We start from the raw sequence: 23,483 nt of genomic DNA on the forward strand, positions 1-23,483 counted from the left end.
TTTGTGCAGATAGGCTTTTGCTGGCATAGTTTCTTCATGACTGTGTTTTGTGCTCTTTCCCTCTCTGTCATAGTTTTGTAGAGAGCTTACCTGCCCCAGAGATGAAGTTTGGAAGGGTCCCTTCCCCTGGGTCACACTGTGAGCAGCAGCACACTATAAATGCTTCTGAAACTTCACATGCAGACTTATTGCTTTGTTTCAGCTCCTGTTAGAAGAGTTTACTAGAAGTGTTCTGATTGCCAGTCTTGTCTTCAGCCAGTGTTGCTTTACTGAAATTATCTTTAAACTTAGTAGTTCTTCTGCCTTGCTGTTTATCCCTGCATCCCATGATTACCTCATATTGGTAGTCTTACTTCCTCTCTGCCTTTGTTTTGCTTAAGTGAGCAAGCCAAGTCCTCTGCTTTCTGTCGTAAAGTCAGTTTCCATGTTGGTTTGGTTGTCTAGCTGGGTTTTTTAAGGTTTTGTGGTTTTATTTTCAAAGAGTGCATCTTCCCTGCTTTACTCTGGTTACAGGGTTGATCTAGGTCTTGGTGCAGTGACTTGCAGAAACTGCAGCTTTTCCCAGGCTGAGGTATAGAGTTCCTCAGTCCAGTCTGTTTTCCAGAGTTCCACTGGAAGCATTTAGTTCATCAGAACTTGCTCTTTCAAAATAATAGATCTTAAACAAAATTAGGCTTGCCGTTATCCTTCCCACTTAATCTAAACTGAATCACTTCATGGTCCCTTGTTCCAAAGTCATCCTCATTATTTAACATAAAGAGCAGAATAGAATCTATTCTTGTTCATTCAGCAACATGGATAAAGAAACTTGTCAGCTGTCACATCCAGGAATAACTGGTCTTACCATGGTTAATAGCATTTGTTCTCCAGTCTGCACTGTGAAGTTAGTCTCCCTTGTTGACGTAATTCCCATTTCTTTAATGATACATATCTATATCTGGTGTAAGAAGTCAAGAACAGACCCAGGTCTCTTTCTTAGAAATCTTCTTTGACCATCTGTCTGCAGCATTGCCAAACATTTTCTTTTTTATTCTATTTCCAAAGTCTGCTCTTTCTTTATTGCATAACAGTATCCTACAATATAAAATCTGTATTTTCTTTGAAAATCACAGACCTTTTGACACCTGTTTCACTAATAATTCTGTTCCACCCTGTTTGTGAATTTTCCTGTAATAGCACTAGTGCTTTGAGTTCCTCTTCTGTTATGGCAGTCTGCCTGTGTTATTAGCACACAGCTATTTTAGCTACTGGATTTTTTGTTCATCCTTTCTGCTCTTATGTTGGTTTTAGACTGCATTTGGCCCTTACTCTACATACACTGCTTTCATTCGCAGTGTCACATGCCTGACCTTTTCCTCATCATTAGCAGCAACTCTTTTTTTCTTCAAATGCCTGAAATACCCTTCTCACTGTTGTTTTCGTGTTTATCTGATATTTGCTCCTTTGCTTTCTGGATCCTGAAACCAGTGGGGAATTTATGTTCACCTCCCCAGGCCTTCCCTTGCTTTGTTCTTGGCGTGGATTGTGCCGTGGTCATTGCAACAGCTGGGACATTCAGGTGAAGCCCTCCTGAGGACTCACCTTGTGGTGAAAGTACCCAGAAGCCACCTTTTCCTGCAGACAGACCTGCAGGGAACTGTAGTGGTTGAGGGAGGCAGGGGGGCTGAAGACATTTCCTCAGGGGTACTCAGGCTAAGGGAAATGCATTGGGTTTTTTCCAGCTGGCACGTCCTGTGCTTGCTGGACTGAAAGAGGTACTTGGTTCTCAAGGCCTGGTGCACACAAATATATTTTGAAATAGCAGTGAGAAGGAAATGAGTGCTTAGAAAAACACTGGTATGGGAGAATATAGGGTATGGTTTATTTGGTCTTAAATGGTCAGAGTTTTATAGAGGACTGCTTCCTGGTCACATTTTTACAGAGGACTTCCTCTGCTGGCCATTGTCCCACTTTGCTGGAAGAGAAGCCTATTGTTAGCAGCAGGGACATTACAAAAGCTTGAGCAATGATGACCTCGATGTCCCAGAGATAACACACATCTGCATAACTGGGTACAAAGAGAATGTGTGTTTATATGTATTCTTCAGTCAAAAAAAAATGTTTGCAACCTGTAAGGCTGCAAGGACTTACAGCCCTCATAATCACGTCTTCCACTGTAGAAGCTGAGGCTGCAGCAATCAGTCAAGAAGATGGTTGAAATTCCTGATCAAAATTAGGTAAGTAATGATGGAACAGTAAATTGTTTCTCTCTTCTGTGCTAGCTCAGTGGCCAGTGTTTTCTCTAGCTGATGTTCTCTGTTCAGTACTCCAAGCCACACAGGCTGCATGGAGTCAAAAAACCTTACTGTTGCTGTTGTGATTGGTAATTTTTTTTCCACGTCCTTCTGCACTGAAAGTTAGGCTTGCCAGTAATGTGCATAAAAATGAAAAAAAAAATTAAAGGAACAAAACCAAAGCAAAAATCTCCAACCTGCTTTTAAGCTGTATATGCTCTAATGCATCATCTTTATGTGTAAGATGTATTTCTCATCTCTTAAGTCATGTGTCTCTTAAAATATTTTTATTTTGCACTGGTAAAATGACTATCAGTATTGTGAGTTTGTCTTTTAACAGTTAAATAATCTCAGTCTTTACTCCTGAGATGAAAAGTTAGGATGCTTTGGTTTCCCACAGCTTTCTGAATGATAGATGAACCTCTTTGAGTTAGTGCATGTATAAGACCTACTATAATGCTTTCTACTATCATTCTTTTTATTAAAGCTAGTATTTTTAACAAGAATACATTGTAACTGTATTTTTGGTTTACAGTTTTTCATCTGATAAAATGGTATTGTTAGAGAATGGAAATAGTATGTGTTGCTTCAAGACAACACAAATGTAACAAAATAGAGGTGCAGGAAGAAGGTTTCTGGGAGAAGTGTTCTGTATTTTTTAAAATTAGACCTCTTATGATACTTGTGTCATAGCTTACTTGGCAGTGCCAGAAATGAACTTAAATAGGAAAAATTATTAGTTCATTTAGACCTGTGCCTTTCTTCTTCTGTGTCTCCTACTAGATCTGTTTAAAGGAGTGTGAGATGCTCCACTGTGACTTGGTATTACTAATGAAATTGCTTCCTCCTGGCCACTATTGTATAACTTCCAGAAGTCTCATGCTTGGTCCTTCGTGCACTGTTGTTGAGATATGAATATAATTTCTTGTTTCTTCTCAAGATCTTGGTTCTGAATCCTACTGGTTTGCTGTATGTTTCCACAAGTATTCAGTTTATTTTAAGAGAACTTCTCAACCTTATTTAAATATTTCAGAAGTGGACTCAGTGGCATCCCACACGAAGGAGTTTGACAGAGTTACAGTACTTACAATTCTCTTCAGGTATTTCTTTCTGCTTTACACATTGAACATTTTAATTTATTAGGCAAAATAAATTAAAAATAAAAATTAAAAAAAAAGCAAATGGGGGAAAAAAGCCTCCACACTGCTCATTAATCTCTGTGGTTTTGACCTGACTTATACCAAGGTTAACCATCATGATGTGGGAGGGGAAGAGGCATGTCTGTTAATGTAGAAGTTAAATAGGGGCAAGCTGCTCTTTGCCCCATTGCAGTTTAACAAGCCTGAAGGTAAAGATGGAAGACAGTGTTGCTTTTGCACCATTTTACTAGTGATGAAAATTGAAAATATCAAAGAATCAAATAACAAAGTATAGGAATGGGCTGTGCTAGAAAGTGAGGCAGGAAGGGGGTTAAAAGACTGATTTGTAGACAAGGAATAATCTGAACTTCTGCCTTTTGAGTACAGTGGCACTAGGTTTTAGACATTCCATCTACACTAGGAACATATAAATGGGAAAAAGCAGTGAAGGGTGCTGAAGCAGAAGTAGAATGGGACAAAAACTAGCATACTGAATGGTAAAGTGAAGTACTTCACAAAAATAGTTCTATTTTAGATGTAGTAACTTTAAATTAAAAGAAGATCTTATAAATTCCTTCCTGATGAGATAACAGAGCAATGGTTGTAGTGTACAGATGGTGCAGTTTATTTACTAACTACATTTTCTACGTCATTTGGCTGTAACATTTTCTTAATACCTAAATATGCATCTTAAGTGCCTCTCTCTAGGCATCTGTGCTGGAAAATTCAGGCCATGGTTGCTTTGAACTGCTTTAGCTGCTATTTTCTTTAAAACCTTATGGTATGGCTGTAAAGATAATTTCCTTTTGCACAACCAAGAAGGCACTATGTTACCCTAATTTTTATTTAATTGGAAGGGGATGGATTTGAAGGGTTTGATGAAATGAGATCAAAGTTTAAAATAGTATCAAAATACTACAAATTACTATAAATCACTTTGTCTGTATATAAAATGTACTCTGGTCAGAGATCACAACATAAAAGAGAACAGCTGCCACATATGGCTTTCTCAGGTACATGACTTATTTTAATTCTTTTTTGTGAATTCTAGAATAGTCTGCTACCTGAGGGCTATCCTCTGTATTGCTTGTATGTAATCTCATGCTAAATATTTCATGCCTACCATTTCGTCACTTCACATGTCTGTGCATGACAGATTCTGATCTATACAGGTAACATGCAAAGCAAAGTTGGGCTCAAAGTACTTCTTGACAATGTGTAGAAGATATAAATCCAGAGTGATATTGTAGGTTATTTTTTCACTGAAAGAACTAGGTGCTGTTTACAGATTTGGTGTTCACTGTTGAAGACTCTGTTGGCAAGGGCCATGAATCTAAAATGCAGCAAACAGAACTGCCATGAGGTTCGTGCCACCATTGGTGTCATCTTCATGAAAAGACGTTTTGTGTTTTAAGAGCAATGCTGGCCAAACCGCTGCAAGGGGAGGTACTGCAGCTGCAGTAGAAATCCAGCTCCTTGATGCCTTTCATTCCTTACAAGATTTTGTAAGTGCTTAAGGCTTCTTCCAGGTCCTTTCTGGTACCTTGTGATGGACCCTTGGTGTGTGGGGACCAAGCACTGAAACTTCAGACTGTAGTGTGAAGTACCAAATGCATAGCTAGACTGCAGTTGTTTGTTAGGAAGAACTGTGGCTGCTGGCAGTTTTTGTCATTATCTTCTTACCAGTCTCCAGTGTTGCCTGTCTGAGACTTTGACATACTCTTACTTCTTTGTACAACACCCCCAATCCTTCCTTTTCTTCATTGTTCCTTACTTCCCCCTTTCACAGGGAAGGCTGGACATCTGCTTTCTACTGACAAAAAATTAACAGTTCATGTATGCAGGCAGTTCACCATTTACTTGAATTAGCAAAAAAAGAAGCCAGAATGCATTCATTTAAATACTTAATTTTTTATATTCCAAAACATTGTATGTAGTTATTTTTAACCTGGTTTCCTAGGGAAAGATGTTCCTGCAATCATGTTTCACTAACCACCCACTGTTAATAGCTTCAGGAGCCTTTGTGTTGATCTCAGACTTCAGGTAGGGCAGAGATCTCAGTTCTGAGATCCACAGCGTCACAAACACAGGCCAGGTAGAAGGGACAGGATCCAGTTACCAGCTGGTGGGGATGCAGCAGTAAGCAAGGTCAGGCCTTACAGCTACGTGGAAGAGACTGCAGAAGGATGGCATTGGGGAAAGGGCCATCAGTATGAGGGCATGGTGGAGACTGGCAGCCAAAGCCAGAAGTGCCAGTCCCAGCAAAGGTGCCTTTCAGTCCCATGTCTTTGGTGCTGCTCCTCATGGCTACTTCTTGACACACTGCTCATGAGAACACCTCCAGATTGTGGATGAAAATGCTGCAAAGGAATGTGCCAGCCTTTCAATCTGCCTCTTTGTGTGGGCTCAGACAGCTGGCCCTCAGCCCTTGTCTCACTTGTGCACCAGTCCCTCCTTTTTCTTTCCACCTTGCAGTAGGAAAACCAAAAGCACATTCTCCTGGATGCTACTGACACCCCCATTCATGCATGCCTCTGAGCTCTCTTACCTCTGCCAAGGCATTATGGAATAGTTGTCTAGTTTCCTCAATAACTTACCAGCAGAAACAGAAACATGGCAGGTGTGGATGGGCTTGACACATGGCTATGCTTTGGGAGACAGCTGCTGCAGATGCAGCCCTGTGTTGTGAGCAGCTCGTGTCCATGTCTTACATCATTGCAGAAACTGTGGTATCGTTAGTGGTCCAAGGTCTAAGAATGCACCTTTTAACAGAAACTGGTTGCATCAATTTTATCTCAGATCACAGAGTTTATTACACAAACAAAACCCAAAGTCATCAGGAAATATGCTTTTCCTGGTAGTGTCCTTTTATTCTTTCAGCAGCAAAATTCGCTTTATACTACAGTGTCATCCACTGAAGTAAAGCAAAACAAAATTTAGGAACAGCCAATAAATAAATATTGAAGTTGGCTGTATGAATTATGATATGCTAAATTCAACTTTTAACAATCTCTTCATTTCATGGTATGAAAAAGACAGAAGAATTCTGGTGAATTTGGTTTGTCTTTCTCAGGCTTCTTTGCTCTTTTGTCCTGCTCTTTAACAGTAGATGGATTATTCCTCTTCAGTTTGAAAGCACGCACTTGCTGTGTGGTGTTGTGGTGTGTGGATCCAGTCTTGCATACATGGCATATATTTGGGAATGATGCTGTTGGGAAATGGCATTTTCAGCATACATAATTGCAGTAGGAATTCTGCTTTTGAGGTATCTTCTGACTTGAAGATGAACTTAAGTTGGTAATGCTGCTTTTTCTTTGGAAAATGTTGGCCTGTCCAGAAGACCCAGGCACCTTTTATACTAAGTCTGCTGCTGCTGCTTCAGCTTCAGTTTGACACCAAATACACTGTTTCTCTGTTTACTGTTTTAGCACTTAAATAATAGAGTAGTAGCCTATAGAAGAGTGCTTGCAGCTATTCACAGAAAAGTAGTACATACTTAGACTAATAAAAAGTCCCTTTTTAAAATTCTGCAGTCAAGTGAATTTCTGTTTGGCTTAAGCAGATTTTGAAATCCTGTCTACATCATTTGTATTGTTAATATATTACAGGGCTTTATACCACATCACATTACTGGGAATAGATTTGAAATATATAAAGATCAAAAATACAGATATTTTTAACGTTGGTAATTTTCTGTCATAACAGCCAAAATAAAGTGCCATGAAGCTATTAGTAGTAAATTAATTTTTTTTGTATGTAATTTAGTATAAATACCGACCCCAACCCCAAACAACAAATGCATACTCATTAGTCATTCAGTTTAGCAGCACAGAGGCAGCAGTCAGCTAGGGTGTGCGTTTTTATGTCTGCTTCAATTGCACACTTCATTTATTTGGACATGGCATAGGCGGCTTTCTCTGTCACACGGCATCACTGCACGATTAGCAAGTTGCGCCCCAGGGCAGCTGGGACGCTTTGCTGGGGCAGATGTTCTTTTCAGCTTATTCAGTGGCCGTTGTGGGGTTGTTTACTGTTGTCATAGATACCTGCATTTCCATAGCAGCCGAGCCTGTTGTGTGTGAAGCAAGTGAATATAGTTATAAAAGGATCATATTTTGTTCTGTCTCTATAACTTACCATCTGTCAGCTGACTTTTCATGATGGATTCAGAAACCAATTTAAGAATAACAGCAGCCAGCTGATCATTTTTGCTTGTATTAAAGTGACAGTGGACAGGAATGCAAATAAGTTGGTGCTTCAATGAAATGCTGGTTTCTTTTTTTTTTTTTCTTCTTAATTGCAGCAGTTTGTCTTCCAACACTTTCTCAAACTTTGCTGAAATCTTTCTTGACAAATAGAAATGACCAAGTGTCATCTTCTGTACTTGCTCAGGTATTCCTTGTGCTTTCCCACTCCTCCGCTGTCAGCTCATCCCTCTCTGTTGCTTCCAAATTGTGATGTTGCACCTGCTTTCGCAGATCCTTTGTAATGAAATCTGAATACTGTCCACAGAATTAAACAGGGAATTGGTGAGGCTAACAGCAAAAGTATCATGCACACACAAGCATAAGTATGGCTCAGTGACATAGATCACCACTCTGTTTAACAGTAACAATGGGACCACATGCAAGTTTGGGGATGAATTTAATGTGTAGTCAGCAAGCCCTCTGAGTGGTGAACTCTCACACCTTTTCACTCGGAGACATGGTCAAACCTGTAGTTTAGCAATGGGGGTGAGAAGATTAGCCCAGTTGTAAATAATGTATTTATTGGTTGATTTTTCCAGATCCTGACATTGATGCTGCCACTGCCATGATGCTTTTGAATACTCCCCCTGAGATACAAGCAGGTTGTGAGTAGATATTTCTATAGCATATAGCAACATAGACGTATAAAATTAATATTCTCTTTTATAAGTATACAGCATACCAGATAAAAAGGATGTAATAAAGAAGTATAACTTCCCTTGTAGATCCTTGCACTTCCTTGACCCTTACATGAGTATAATTTTGTGGTTCATATTTCATTTGTTACATGAATAATATTAATCCGTGATCTCTTATGTAAAAGAGAGGCTATTGTTATTCATGACATACACTTAAATGAGTAACATACTATTATCCATACTGATAGAAAGACCTGGGGCAACAGCCAGGAGAAAGGCAGGGAGAGAGAGAAAGAGAGCAAGAGAGTGAAGGATACATGGCATATGGTTCTGTTTTCATTTTGTTTTGATTTGACTCCTATCGTCTAAGTTACCACAGCCATCTGGATGCTTTCCATTCACTTGGGCACTGTTTCAGCTCCTTCCTTGCACACATCCTGCCTGGTTTGTTTTTTTTTTTTTTTCTCTGACTGATGCAAGGTGGTAGGCAAGTGACAAGGAGCAAAGAGAGGTCTCTTTTCCTGCCAATACTCTCCTCCCTGTTCTGTGACCAGACCTAAGGTTTTAATGCTGTGTATTACCAGAGCACTGAAGAGGCCTGGACCCCCACTGTACTGGGCTGTGCAAATACTGCAGGAACCATCCTGTCCCTCAGAGCTTGCAGTGAAGGTATTACAGGAATCCACAGTGAAATACAGCTGCACAAAAACAGAGAATACAAACATATCACTAGTCAGCAAGCATGGTAGTAATGCCAAGTGACAAACAGCTCTAAAAAATAAAGGCAGAAGTTAAAATAGAAACCATTACCAAGACTGTCTAGCATCACTGCTATTGTTCTAGCCTGGGCAACCAACTCCAAGTTCCAGGGGAAGCCTTGATTTGCACTTTGATACTCTGCCTGGGGAAGAGAGTCAATTACCATCAAAGCATTTCCCATGCAGCTGAGGAAAGCTATTGTCAGCCTGCTTTGTGACCCTGCCAGAGGAATGCTTCTTGAGAAGCTTCTCTCAGGAGAGCATGATGTACCAAGAAACTGTTCTGGAAAGAGAAGAGTGGTCCTTGTCCTCCTCTCCTAAGCAGCTTTCAGGAACTGTGCATGCTAAAAGGGCAGGCAGTTCCTGCTATGTGTAGGTAGGAAAAAGGAAAGATTTTATTAGGAAGAGGAGATTATGCTTTGTAACTGATTAATTAGCTTTAGGGTTTTAAATGACCATTTAAAATTCCACACCCATGTGTGAAACACTGCTAACACAAATGAATGAAACACTGCTAATCACAAATGAATTCTAAAATCAGCTTTTGCTTTTTTATGAAACCTTGAAAAGATATCTGACAAACATTGGTTAACATTTACCCCAATTCCATCATCCTTTAGTTTTCATTCAGAAAAACAAAAAGGCGTAATAAAAGAGTAAAATACTGTTATTAGGATTATTTTGTGTTTGTGTAGGTTTTACTGTATAGATTCATAAAACTGATTGTTCACATTGTTGCTAAAGGTTAGGAATATGCAATTATATTTAGAATGTTAATGTCAGAAATCAGTTTCTTAATTATTAACATATTGCAGTATATTCACAGACCAAATACTTATCAATTGTAACTAAAGGCAGAAGTTCAAAGTAGCCAGCTGTGTACAAGTTTCTACTGAAACCTGCAATCCAGCTGGCATCAGGAGTTAAAGCATGAAAGATACTGTGATATGCTAAGAGAGGGCATGTAGGAACATAGATTTAATACTTTTTGCTTCAGTTTATTGAAGTAGTGTTTCATCAGGTTTTGTAGGTTTGTGTTTGAAAAGAAACAGCAACTGAAACACCTGCTTCCTTTAGAAGCAGCTATCACAAGTTACACATAGTTGGGATTTTCATTAGCAGTCAGTTCATGAATATTAATTCCAAAATACTTGACTTGCACTGAAAACTGTATCTTGACTTGCAAGGCAGTGAGTACTGTCTGGGCCATCTTGGGCAAGTTGCATCAAATTTATGAGCCTGTTTCCCTCTGGTGAATCTAATTTGGAGAGAGGAGAGAAGAAAACAGCATGGTGAACAAATGGTAGAGCTCAGTTTAAAACTCATGGGTACTAAATCAGTGAAGTCCATGAGTTAGTTTTGCACAGTTGCTTTTTTGTACAAAAGATTTTCAGCACTTCAGTTCTTACCAATGTCTTGAAAGTGAATATTGCTAGCTGTCATTCCAGCACAGTATTCCCTGCTCCTAAGAGTGTGACGTCCTGGGCACGTCATTGAGTCTTGCCAAAACATGGTGTTTTGCCATGATTAAAACAGGAGATAGGTTTTGGTACTTTTGCAGTGTGTTTGAATTCCTGAGATTCAGGTCACTGGAAGCATGTAAGTAGCAAGACCTTCTTAGTTGGTGAGGTCATTTTGAACTTCTAACCACTTGCTTTTCTGGAGGGATGAGTACAGAAGGGACAGTGTTAGTGTATGGCAGCAAATGCTAGTGAACAGTGATGTGGTCAGAGGGATTGTCGTGGAAATACTGATTTAATTCAAGAAGCTTCTCACTTGTGCTCAGTGTGATACACCTAACTTCAAGTTGATGCATAGTCCTTTACCCGTTGCTATATAATTTGTGAATTGCACACAAATGCAAGTGCATTGCTCAACCTAAAGTTTAATACTGCAAACAGCTATTAAACTGTGCTCAGAGAAAGGGTTTGGGTAGAAATCAGGAAAATGAGAGTCTTTCCAGCTCTGATATCCATCTTCTGGTTTCAGTACTCTCATCACTACTCAGTTGGTTGGGTTGGCTAGAAAGTGGTGGCCTTCAGAAAACTTAGCAACACTGGTTTTGTTAGTGGTTCCTTGCAGGAGACTGAAGTGCTGTGGTAGAGTTATCTAGGGAGAGAAGAGCATGGAGTTTTGCTGAGTGCTTCTTAAAAAATAGGTTTTCCAGGGTTGAAACCAGTGTCTCTCTGATTTGGAAGTCTTTATTAATCTTTGTCTCAAAACATATAAAACCCAGACTAGATACATATATTGTAAGTTTGGTAGGAGGAGAAGTAATTCTCTAAAGAGATCTGCTTTACCTCTATACTTCTAACACTGTACCCCAATGAAATTTGCTTTTTAAACTAATGCAAGTGGATTGTATATGAGCAAGATACATATACAGGAATGAAGACCAAAACAAAAATTGCCGTAATGACAGTCAGAAATTCTCCAAATAGGATAAAATAGAACATGCTATTTTCTTGGGACATTTTTATTGTACATGAAACTCTATAGATGTAATGTTCTATTTGTACTGCTTATGGACAAGTCACTTAGTATAACTGAGACAGCTTCCAGCCTAACTTTGAGTATCAGAAAATGATAAATCATTGAGAGTAAAATGTTTCATAAAACTATTTTTACTGACAATTTTGTATTAAAGCAAAAAGTAGGAAATGACATTTTCATAATGCTCAAACTTTCTGTTGCTGGATTTTGGTTGGGATTTTGTTTGGTTTGTTTTACTTTGGTGTTTAATATTAAGCCATTATAAAGGGATGAAATAAATTTGGAAAGAAAGCTTACTTTTATGAAGTAGTTTCTACTTCTTCCTCCATACTCCTCATAATATTTTTCGAAAAAGTACAAGTGTGATAGGATTATCAGGATACGTTTGTCTTCCCCACCTCAATTTTTGTTTAGAACAAATGGCTTGTTGGATACATCCTAGATTCACAGTTTGTAAGGACTACAGAGTATGGAATTTGAAGGTATAAAATTATCCTTGAGCTGTAAAATACAAGTTGGGCATATGTCATCAAATTTGTGCCTGGGATATGACAGCTGAATAAAGTTACACATTTGGCAGAAAACATTCACTTTTGGCAACTTCTGATGTCCCATCCACTATAGATCATCCACAATTTCCTACTTCTAGTTCTTGTAGCCTGATCTAAAGAATTTTGCTAAACACTGTACTGAAAGAAAGCTTGGCAGAAAAGAGCTGGAGCTGACAGATATTAACCAAAACTCAGTACCTCTTGTCTATAATGATTTCTTCTGTGCTACAGAAAAGTTGGGTCAGGGGAGTGAGCCTGGAGATCAGTGCATGTGCTGTATGATGATAGAAGAGGCAAAGAACCAGTCTATTCCTGCAGGATACACTCACACATTCCACTTCTTTAAAATTCATTTCTCAGTAAATACTATTCATTCTTCCTTGCTAAGTATTGGCTACCTTGAGCTAGACAGTTTAATGAAGTGTATGTTTGTTTCCTAGAGCACACAAAGAACATATTTTTTACCAGTTCATTTTCTTGATTGACAACAAGTCTCAGTCCTTGCTTATGCTTCATTTAACTTGCACATGCCAACATTTAACCAAGTTAGTTTCCTTTTCTAGTGAGCTTTTGGGGTGTCAGTGTGTCTGGTAACTATCCATTACTTCCTCCTTCTTTTGCATTTCGGTTTTACCAAATTGCTACATTGTTTGTTTGACAATCAAATCTTCAGGGAAGGACCCAGTCTGACACAGTTTTTCTGACACCGTTGTGAGGATCTTGGATGAGGTGGTTATCTCAGCCAGAACAGGGCTTGCTTCACCTGCACACCCCTGCAAGTAAGAGATCAGGGATCCAGTCTGTTGAGAGATGTGATGAAAGAAGTCCATAGTTGGATTAATCTATTCAGCTAATGTGCACCCAAGAACATTCTCTGGATTAAAATAGTCCTGCACTGCCTGTGGAGTGATCATGTAGCCCTCTACTTACTTTCCATCTACAAACCCTGAGTACAGGCTACAAAACAACACTGGATTTTTGAAGGGCTTCTGTTGGATCCTTTTAACACTATGTGAACATAGTGCCTTGATGGATTCAGATTATGGTGTGTTCTCCTACATGTCATTCACCTTATTGTCTGTTAAACTATAGCATGAAAGTTCACTACAAAAGGAAGATATTTTTTCCCCCTTGGAGAATTTCAGAGGCGTAGTATTGATTTTTGACATTGGATGCATTGCTTCACTCCAGAGTTAGCCAGTGGAGACTCAGCTGGTTGAGTCTACTCAGGTTGTGAAATTCCAACAGAGCAGCATAAGATCCAGAAATAACTTCTCCATTCATGAAGCAGATTAGGGGCAAATACTCAGTACACACTTTGACTCCACTCCAGTGAAAGTGTTTCCTGGGTTTTAGTTTCCTGAGAGCAGAGTAGACCCTTGAAAACATAGCAGTGGTGGAGGTTGAAAGGTGAATAATGATTTTGTCATTTCAGACTCTTTGTGTTTCACTGGGAACATTTTGTGAAAAGTCAAACCTTCATCAAAGAGATGCACAGGTCTTCTTGCATTGTTTTTTTGAGCTGAGTTTCTCAGACATAAACGGCTTTCGGCACTTGCACAGAAAATGTGTAAATTGCATTTCACACTTCTGCCTAGGAATTGGGAACCTGTAACCTGCCTGTACTCTTGGTTAAAAAAGCATTACAAGAGGGGGGTCAGGACTGTAAGGTGTTCATCCAGATTGGCACTGATTGATGATAAGGCTTGGAGTAAATTATCTTACCTCCACACCTTGAATCTTCTATCTAAAATATAAATATCTCACCTCAAAGTATGGGTTTGAAACGTAATTAAAGCTTGTAAGGCGTAAATGTATCTTTGGAATAAAAGCACCACATTATTTCAGTAAATAATCCACAACCCTTCAAAAGCACCAAGATGTAGAAATAATTCCTTGAATATAAGTAGCTGTCATACAGCCTACACAAAGGCTGGAAGACTCTGTGGGTACCAAGGACAGTGTAACAGCAGTTTATCCATAATCTTTTATAAATTAAGTAATTAATATTATTTTTTGTAAGGATCAGTTTTGATGCTTTAAATGCTGTAAGTAAAGATGAATGAGCAAGAAAGATCAATTTTATGGTGGCACATTGGTAATGTGGATAACTAGAAATTAATACCTTTTACTACTGAAATATTTTAATCCTGCTATTCATTTTAGGTTTAGAGTGCTACAGAAGCTGATTTACCAGAAAGTTGGGATGTTGCGGGTGTTTTTCTTTATGGTTCCATATATTTCCTGAAAGGATACACCACATAGTCCAGTGTCCTTTTTCAGTGATCCCTTGCATACAACCTTTTTGTTTGTCTGAGTGATGTAGTGGTTGTGCTGAATCATAATTCAGAGTCTGAGGAAACAAAACCAAAAATCAGTAGCAATAACACTGCTGTTGCAAGCTGAAACAGTTATTGAATTCTGAGTGATGATTTCATTATCCAGAGCTGTGCTATACTTCAGAGAAAAGTTAGAATCACAGAGTCATGGCTAAGACCTCTTCTGGCCTGAATAGTCTTATTGAATCCTTTCAGTGAGTGGTGGCATGAGGCACAGACTGGCCATGACTGAAGAGAATTTCATAGGCAGGACAAGAGACCAAGTTATCTCTTAGGGGATGTTTTCATAAGACAGCAAACTTCTGTGTTTTCTTTTTTTACAAACATCTGTTACTTCTGTAAGGGACTATGTGGAGAGAGAGGGCATCTCTGTGTTTGTGTGTATGTATGTGTGTGTGTGCGTGCACACGCAGTTGTTAATGTGGGAATGTTTTAAATGTGAAGCTTTTGAAGAGAATGTTTCCTGGATGGCACTCCGTGGCTTACAAACCTGCAAAGGGACAAGGAAAACAAAGGATGGGTTCCAGTGAGGGTGTCAATGTATAGAAATCCTAAGTTGTGAGACTTGGCAGTGTATTTGATATAGGTACAGGTATAGATAAATACATTGGAGTGCAGGGAGAAAAGCAAACTCAGAAGAGATATAGAAGGACAAACAGGAAGCTAATTTTTCAGAATTGGTGAGGAAACAAACAGGATGTTCTAAAGAAGCAATGGGAGTTGTCAATAAGGGATAGAGGAGAAGAAAAATAATAAAATAAGCATCAGGTTAACTGCCAGCAGACCAGGATGATTAGGTAATCTGGGGAAAGAAGAGTTTGGGCATCAAGGAGCCTGTTGCTCTCTTTTTGCAGTAGCACTTTCACTATGTTTGCTTTGAAGTTTTACAGTGTATATTTAGACAGTATCTATAGCTAACTTACATTCTGCACATGTGCATAAATGTTTCATTTCAATATAAAACTGTGGTTTGTATCATAGTGAAGAGAAAATTCCCAGATCTTTCTCAGTCAAAACTTCTGGTTCCTTTCTTTTGATAGGACTTTGTAAACATAGAGAAACCATACTATGTAGTGCAGTATAAAATCTGTCCTTCTTAAAAGTTTGTTGAAATAACCATGCCCATTTGAAATTGTGTTTTATTGATCTTTCGGTATTCAGCACACATTTATCTGTGGCTTTGAATTTGCCTGTTACCTTCGTGTTTTAGGTTAGCCATATCTTTGAGCAGACTGCTTTTCTTTCATGACACTGCTGTTTTGACCATCTCAAGGTTATGCTGTTGAAACAAATATAATAAGAAATTCAGCCTTTTCAGTTTTAACATGATAATATTCCTCTGCAGTATCTAGAAACCAGAACATCAGAGCAGAGAAAGCCTTACATTGTCCCCCAAATGAAAGAGGTTTGACCGATTCCTCATAAACTACCAATGAAGGGAAAAGTGTACAGACTAGGGAGGTATAAATAGCAAAATGCTATTTAAAATTATTCTGGTCATTGAAAGCTGACCCAAGTTGTTATAAACTAGGTTCTGTAATTTTAGCCATTTGAGGCTGTACTTAAGCACCTAAATATAACTGACCTGTTCTTCAAAGGTGCTCAAAAGCAAGAGTGGGTGTAACACAGTGACAAGATTTGATCGGGAGAGTGATGTGCTCTCACAAGCAGGAGAAAGAAGATTATTTTCCCAGAACTAATCTGTGTGGTCTGGAGTGAAACAAGGTGAGCACCAGGACAGCAGGAGGGGAGGTGTCGATCTGGCCTGATGTTTATAGGAAGTTGAAGTGTACCTCAGCAGCTTAGAACTAGCATACTTCTGAGCCTATACTCCCCTGCCTCAGAATACACTAGTATTTTGGGGTGTAAATATTTGAATATATTCACAATATATTTGAAGTTGGACATGTAAAGTGTATGTGTTGATTCTGAATAATTTTTCTAGTCTATGTGTAATTTGTTTAAAAATAAATTCTGTGGGTGTATATAAAGCGATACGGTTTACATTTATCTTACAAGTGTTTATATAATATCTGTATATTTAAAAATAATATAAAAAGAGTAGTGATCATCATTCTCTTTTTGGACATTCCCCGTGGGGGGAAGTTATGGTGTGAATGATGACTTATAGTAAATAGAATGTGTATCAGCTGGCTGGCTGTTAAAGAAGCGAGCTCGGGTGGAGGCTGTAGTGAAGTTTCTGTCCCAGCCTGAAGGGATGTGATAGCAGTGCAAACAAATGCCATTACATGCAGGTAGGTTCCTGGTAAGGGCCTAGAGTAAGAACTGTGTTTGGTAGTCTTGCATCTCACAGTGGAGGAGGGAAATCCTGAAGCTTGCTAAGGACCCTGTTGCTGTGGGTGGTGCCTGAGTAGTGCTTCTCTTCTACTTGTTCAGCTGTCTGGGCTGAGCAGTGTACAGAAACATGCCTGGGCAGAAAACAAGTACTTGGTGTAACCTAAAATCTTGTTGGCCAGAGCTGCAGTTTTTGTTCTAGAGCCAAGTTGAACAGCCCAGTGAAATGTCTTGTCTGTAGTGGTTAGTACCTATGAGTTTGGTGTCAGTGGCATCAGCACGTGTTGGGTGAGGGAGGCTGGGCTGTGACCCAGCCATGTGCAGGAGGCACAGGACTGCTGCCAGGCTGCATGGGCAGAGACAGGGCCTAATTAGTGATATGGAGATAATGTCTTTTTAGCCTCTTCTCTTTCTCTTCCTGGTAAATACATATTTGTAGTTAAGATTTTGTTTTGCAGAGATAGGGGTCCAAGATATTGCTGCTCAGAAAGTAAACTGGGATGATAAAAAGCTGTCAGCTGTGATCTTGCAGTGAAATACTTGTGTTCTGTTTATCTGTAAGGGGTCATTGTTTGTTTTTGTAGACAAAATAGTTACATCTGTGCTCATAGCTGGTTTTGACTGTAAGCACATGCATTCGCAGCAGAACAGAAATTTCAAAACAAAAGTGATTCATTTGTACAAGGAATGATCTACAGCAACTAGGTCAGGCAGTGGCTTTGGCAAGCCATGTTGTCATTGTTTGCCATGAAAATAGCATTGGAAATAGAATGGCACTCAGAAGACTCAAGGCTGAGATGTCCAAGGTAAGCCGTGTACTGCACGAGCCTCTCTGATGGTTTTCCAGTACATTCAAAAGCTTGAGTTCCACATTTTGCTCCTGTATTTTTCTAACTTTTCCTTTTGAAGAAAAAACATTCTATGTTTTGTTTTGTTTTTAGTTCCTTCGGGAGTGATACAAAATGGAGCTCGAGTACTGAGTAGAGGAATATTTCCTGGAGCCAGGCCATTGCCAATCAACCCTATAGGGAGCATGGCTGTCGCAGTAAGGTAAGAGTGAATCATTGTGGGATCTGTATGAAATCAATCAGTATTTTGCAAAAAATGTAAAAGCATATGTGAGCTCTGGGTATTTTGCTGCTTGCCAATGCTTCTGAGGTTCTACATGAAATAAAACTCTGCCACCTAAAATTCTTGGGGTATCATCATCATCTTGGGGTATCATCTTGGGGTATCAATAAATTAGCAAGATAGTCATGGCATATCTGTCTGTTGTGTGGTGGTTTGTGAAAAGCACTTTTATTTTCACTAGCAAATTGCAGGCAGTTTGTGGTGAGAACCTCCTATAGTGGCCTGTTTTTCCAAGTGCAAATGCTTTTTCCTGCTTCTCCCCTCTCTCCCTTTTCTTAAAGACTTTTTCCTGGATTAAATACCAGAGAGAATAGTATCAATAATATTAAAGCAAATCCTGAAAGCTATTTGAGCATATAGCTGTCGTTTTCTTATATAACTTAGATCTTTGTGAGGCAGTTTCTTTCACTACAGTTTTATTTCAAGGTTATACTGAAACATTGAAGGATGAAATGTTTAAGATACTCAACTATCAAGAAGCAGGGCAGTAAGAGACATCTAGTGATGGCAGTAGGAACTGTGGTTCAGTGGTTTGTTTTGCTTTAAGCAGTGCTGGTTTATTGGTGGAAGAACAATTTGCCCCTCGTGTAGCTCCATTTTCAGTCAGTCACAACAGAGATTAATTTGGTCAAGTGTACTGCCAGTGTCCTCCTCTTTCAGAACCCTCAGTATCTGCAAAAGCTATTTCAGCTCAGGCAGTTGGGTATTCTGGGTGGGGTTTCATAATTAGTGCTGACCTCACTTCACGGTGCTGTTCCAATTACACTCTTTTCTCAGGAAAGGGCTGCAAGGCAGTGCAATAAAGTATCTTGGTAGGTCTTATTCTATTACTATTTACACGGGGGTTTTTTATTTTTTTATCCCTTTTCAGAATCAGTGTCTAGCCCTTTGGGTGCAGTATTTCCATCCAGTAAATGGAGAGAAAAAGAGAGCCTATGACACTCATGTAGTCTTGATGCTTAAAATGCATAGAGGGGAAGACACTAATTGGAATAAAATCCATATTTTTTGATGAGCGAGTTCCTCAGCTGTTTTTCCCCTTTGCTACACTGAAGGGATGCAACCCCAAGGGTCATCCTCCAGAATTCTGCAGATTTCCTCTCCATCTCTCTTTACCACAGCTTGGCCTTGCTAGCAGCAGGGGTCAGCTCTCTTCATCAGCTTTGCCACTGGCTTTACCTAGGACTCGTACTCTGCTCCAGTGGGGATTGCAGAGCCATAGACTACTGCATCATTAATTATATATAATTTTTATGAGGTTATCAAGCTAAATGGAGGACATAGTGGTCTCAATATTCTCTCTAGAGTTTATCTGTATTTCCTGCTTAGACTCTGTTTCATAATCAGAATTGACTCATGGAGGAGATAGAACTGTTTTACTTCCAGGCCACTTGTAAACTTACTTCTGTGTAGGCATCCTCAAATTGCTGTGCTGTAAAGCTGTATCTAGTTAAATTTTATACATTTTCAAAGGACTGTTTCTCATGGTTTTTTTTCCCAGCAGGTAGAGAATGGTATCTTTACTAGCTACCTGTTAATGTAGAGATGGGAAATTAGGAATTTTACCCCTCCCTTGCTTACGTTCTTTTTGCTCTGTCTCACAGAAAAGCATTTATCATTAGTTATTGCAGACATTTCTAATTCTTTTTGTTCTCTTCTCCAGCCTTAGGCAGTATTAGAAATAGCTTGCTATGAATATATTCCTGGTGTGCATAATGTCTGCTCATATTTAAAATCTCCTGCAATATCCCCTCTTTTAATTCTTGAAAGGCAGAGGGAGACACAGACAAGAGGCTTTGAAAGCTTTTGAGAAGTTAGGGGACTCTCTTCAACAGAGCAAGTTCAGCAGGCAGTTTTGTCTTGTTTCCCTCAGGGATAATACTGTTAAGAATTTCTTTGGGAAGAAGATCAATCTAGATTCACAATGCCTCTTAGAACATCATCTGGTCCTCACAAACCTGGGTACCTCTGTTATCAGTTCTGTGAAAATTATACTGTTTCTTGGTGCCAACCCTTCTCCTCAGATACACAAGACTAAATAGGACCCGTCATATTGAGCTTTCATGGTGTCTCATGAGAATAACTTCTGCTTATAATGTGCAGCAGAGGAAATGTACCACAGCATCCATTCAGCCTTCTTGTGCAATTTAAGTGTAGGTGGACTGCTCAGATTGAGCTGTCATTCCTGCACAGAGGACAACGGTCCAGTCAGGCTGGCAGGGGATGTTTTTAGACCTGTTTCTTTTACCAGGAGGGAGGTCTGGGCAGCCATGGTGGGTGGTACAGTCTCCTGTTAAGTTTTCTGCTGAAATTGTGTGCCTCTGCCTATATATCGAGAAGTCAGACAGCTTCTTTCTAAGATTTCTTAAATCAAATGTCTTTTCTTGAGAAGTGTGCCTATGGTGCTGTAAATGAAAGGCCTGAAGCCACCTGAAGAAGGTAGTTTTTATCATTCTCATAGGGGACGATTAGCATTTCCTTGGTAGCAGAAAGTTGCATAATAAATTAACTGTTTTTCTTTAGTTACTGTATGCAGGAATCACAGGTTTCTCTGTAAGACGCTGGTCTTCTGTTGGCAAATCCTTGCTGTCTGAGCTGTTTATTTTATTTTGTGTTTTATTTCCTCAATATCTTAATGGTCTTTGGTTTAGTTGTCCCCAAAGCTGGTGCAAATAACTTGCTGTATATTGTCCTGTTGTGCAGAGCCATTAGTGCCAAAACACAGTGAGAAAAAGTTTGGTCTTGGGTTAAATTTGCAGTTATGTGGGGTGTTTTGACTAATCTATTGTTCAGAAAGGAGGCCAAAACTATAGCATTGGACTAAGAACCTGAAGTCTGCGATTTCTGATGTGTTAACTCCTGTCAATACAAAAGTTTACTGTGCTGTTCATCTTCGACAGTGTGACTGAATGCATTGGCATATTTTGTTCCTGCACAAGGTATCAATGTGTTGCTCTTCCCTTGTAATTACATGTAATTACTTTATATTTTGTATGTAAAATAAGATACAATTGAATTAAGTCCTTTGGGTTAAAAATTCCTCCTGGAAATTACTTAACAAAGATGACTTTCCATGAATAAAGAATTACAGTTGAGATCATCATTATTTTGTGGTGCATTTGGCTTAAATTGCACAAATAAGCCTTTCATTCCAAACTAATCTACAAATGGAAAGGCATCCCACACTATTTTTACTTTGAAAATCATCCTCTGGTGTTAAATCTCTGCAGCAGAGCATAATTGGATGTGTTTTGACAGTAGCTTTTTATTTACTTTATTCACACTACTTTTAGCTTGTTTACTATCCATATTTTCCATGTTGTGGCTGACAAGTCTAAGACCCACCCAAAAACAGCAGGGAAATATAACGCTTCAAAGCTGCACAGCGTGTAGCATGTCTGTAGCATGAGATCCATCATATTTTGGGGATATTTTTGGCAGACCATATCCCTATATAGTTCCCTGAGAGAATCTAAAAGCAAATGCAGTGACAGTCTGGATATGTAGAAAAGAAGATACTGAGTGACAGAGGTATTCAATGAAAGCAGGCAAAGCCAGTAGCTCCTTACATACAGCAAGCAGTTGGTTGTGAAAATGAGCTCTTGCTCTTCCTATCATCATCCACTGGAAAATACCTTGTAAATGTTTTCCTAGGAGGACTTCTGTGTTGCTTTGGTAGGGATGGTATCTGTTGAAGTGGCCAGTGCATATGACATTCACGTGTCTTGGCAAGGTGCACAAGGCTCTTCCCGGATATTATCACCTTCCACAGGAGTCAGGTATTACCTGCTACATCAACCCTTGGGAAGAGCACAAGCTTGGAAGTTGATCTAACATTTGAGATTAAGTAATGTCAATTTCACCATGATATTTGTAATTTTCTGCAGTTATCCATTGTGTGTGGGTGCTTTATGACTATGTCCAAGTCCTGCTGCTGTGCAGTAGAACTACTGAGCCTAAGCCTCTCACATGGGTAATGTGAACAGATTCACTGAGGTGAGGTTGATGGAAATTCACCCCACAGAGAATCTTACAAAGCTGTTTAGCATAGGCCTTGTCATTTGTTTGCAGGAGATGTTTTACAAAATATCCTTGGTAATTTTTTTTTAAAAACTTACTTATATGCTACATATGCCTAGGTAATAGGTTAGATTACTTTTGGTACTGTTTGTTAACATACCTTGGGTTTTAAATTACTGCAGGTTAAAAATAAAAATTAATGGGAAATTACATGGGTTTTCCCCCATTTTATCCAATTCTTCTTCACCAAATTCTTCTGTGTCCTGGTTTTGGCTTGCATGGAGTTCATTTTCTTCCTAGTAGCCAGTACAGATCTGTGTGTTGGCTTTAGTGTGAGCATAATGTTGATAATATACTAGTGGTTTAGTTACTGAACAGAACTTGTCCCAAGTCAAGGACTTTTTATTTTCCCATGCTCTGCCAGTGAGCAGCTGCACGGGCAGGGAGCAGGGGCAGGGCAGGTGGCCTAACTGGCCAAAGGGATATTCCATACCATAGCAGAACATGAACTGGGAGAGTTGGCAGGGCGGAGCTGATCACTCTAAGGGATGGATTGAGTTGGGAGCAGTTGTGTTGTGCATCCCTTATCTTCCTTGTGTTTTATTCCCCTTTTTGTTACCTCTCTCTTTTCATCATCTTCATCGTAGTTGTTGTTACTGGTTTTGTTGTTATTTACTTTATTTCAAAGTGTTTGTATCTCAACTCATGTTTACCTTTTTCCATTTTTTCTCCCAGTCCCTTCTGTAGTAAGCAGCTGCATGGGACATAGTTGCTGGCTGGGATTAAACACAGACATTCTCAAGGAATTTCACAATTACCTGGAAGTTGCAAATAGGTTTCCTGAAGAACTTCCCTCAGTAAAAAAATATTTCTATTCAAGTTTCCAAGATAAAATTTTTCTTCTTCATAGGGAAAACAAGTGCACCTGCACTGGCAGAGCTACGGCTCTTCTTGATTTTGAGGAGTTAAGGGAAAAAAAAAAACTGAAAGACAACAAAACACCCCAAAATGCAACACTAACAAACCTTACCTACTTCATCATCATGAGTAGATTTTAAAATACCTGTTCTTCTGGTATTAATGCTACAGTTCCTTATGCAGCTCCTGATCACTGGGGCATGAGAAGAATGAGTTCTGTGCTTAACCTTATCTGAAGATGGAAAATGGTTATTTAGGATTATTTGCACTTCAAAATTATAGGGCAATTACTAGATTATTCCTTGGGCATAGCTTTTATTATTGTGACTTTATTTCTCATGCTGGCTTTATATTTTGCTTCTATTTTCCTATAGAAGCAGCCATTCAAGCAGTGATTAAATAAAACAAACATTGCATGTGCAGAGTAGATGCCAAAGCATAAGTAGAATTATTATCGTTCACTTACATTATCTGTGAATTACTATTTTTTGCTTAGATAAAGGAATTAGTAGGTGTTTCCTTTCATAAATTCTTAATTGTGTGTTTGTAGTGCTTACCACTGGCGTTACCAGCTTAACAAACCCCAGACCATCCCTGTTGCATTGTATTCCCCTCCCCACCTGTAACAGGCAGGATGAGTTATCCTTGGGAGCCGAAGGAATCCTTTAGTAACGAAAGGAC

The 23,483-nt window shown here is 39.2% G+C and overlaps 1 protein-coding gene across 9 annotated transcripts in view; it reads left to right on the plus strand.

The window, feature by feature from the left end:
- Positions 1-23,483, plus strand: part of FOXN3 (forkhead box N3) — a 169,798-nt gene that overhangs the window by 134,637 nt on the left and 11,678 nt on the right. For 5 of the 9 annotated variants that reach the window (XM_039712433.1, XM_039712434.1, XM_039712432.1 and 2 more), the window contains 2 exons: positions 8,199-8,264; positions 17,675-17,783. In XM_039712433.1, the coding sequence (XP_039568367.1) occupies positions 8,199-8,264; positions 17,675-17,783 (175 nt within the window). The remainder of the gene's footprint in view (positions 1-8,198; positions 8,265-17,674; positions 17,784-23,483) is intronic. The other 4 variants (XM_039712436.1, XM_039712438.1, XM_039712439.1 and 1 more) reach the window with 2 other exon arrangements.

The sequence above is a fragment of the Passer montanus genome, unplaced genomic scaffold (genome assembly GCF_014805655.1).
Source record: "Passer montanus isolate IOZ18808 unplaced genomic scaffold, ASM1480565v1 scaffold27, whole genome shotgun sequence".
NCBI lineage: Eukaryota > Metazoa > Chordata > Aves > Passeriformes > Passeridae > Passer > Passer montanus.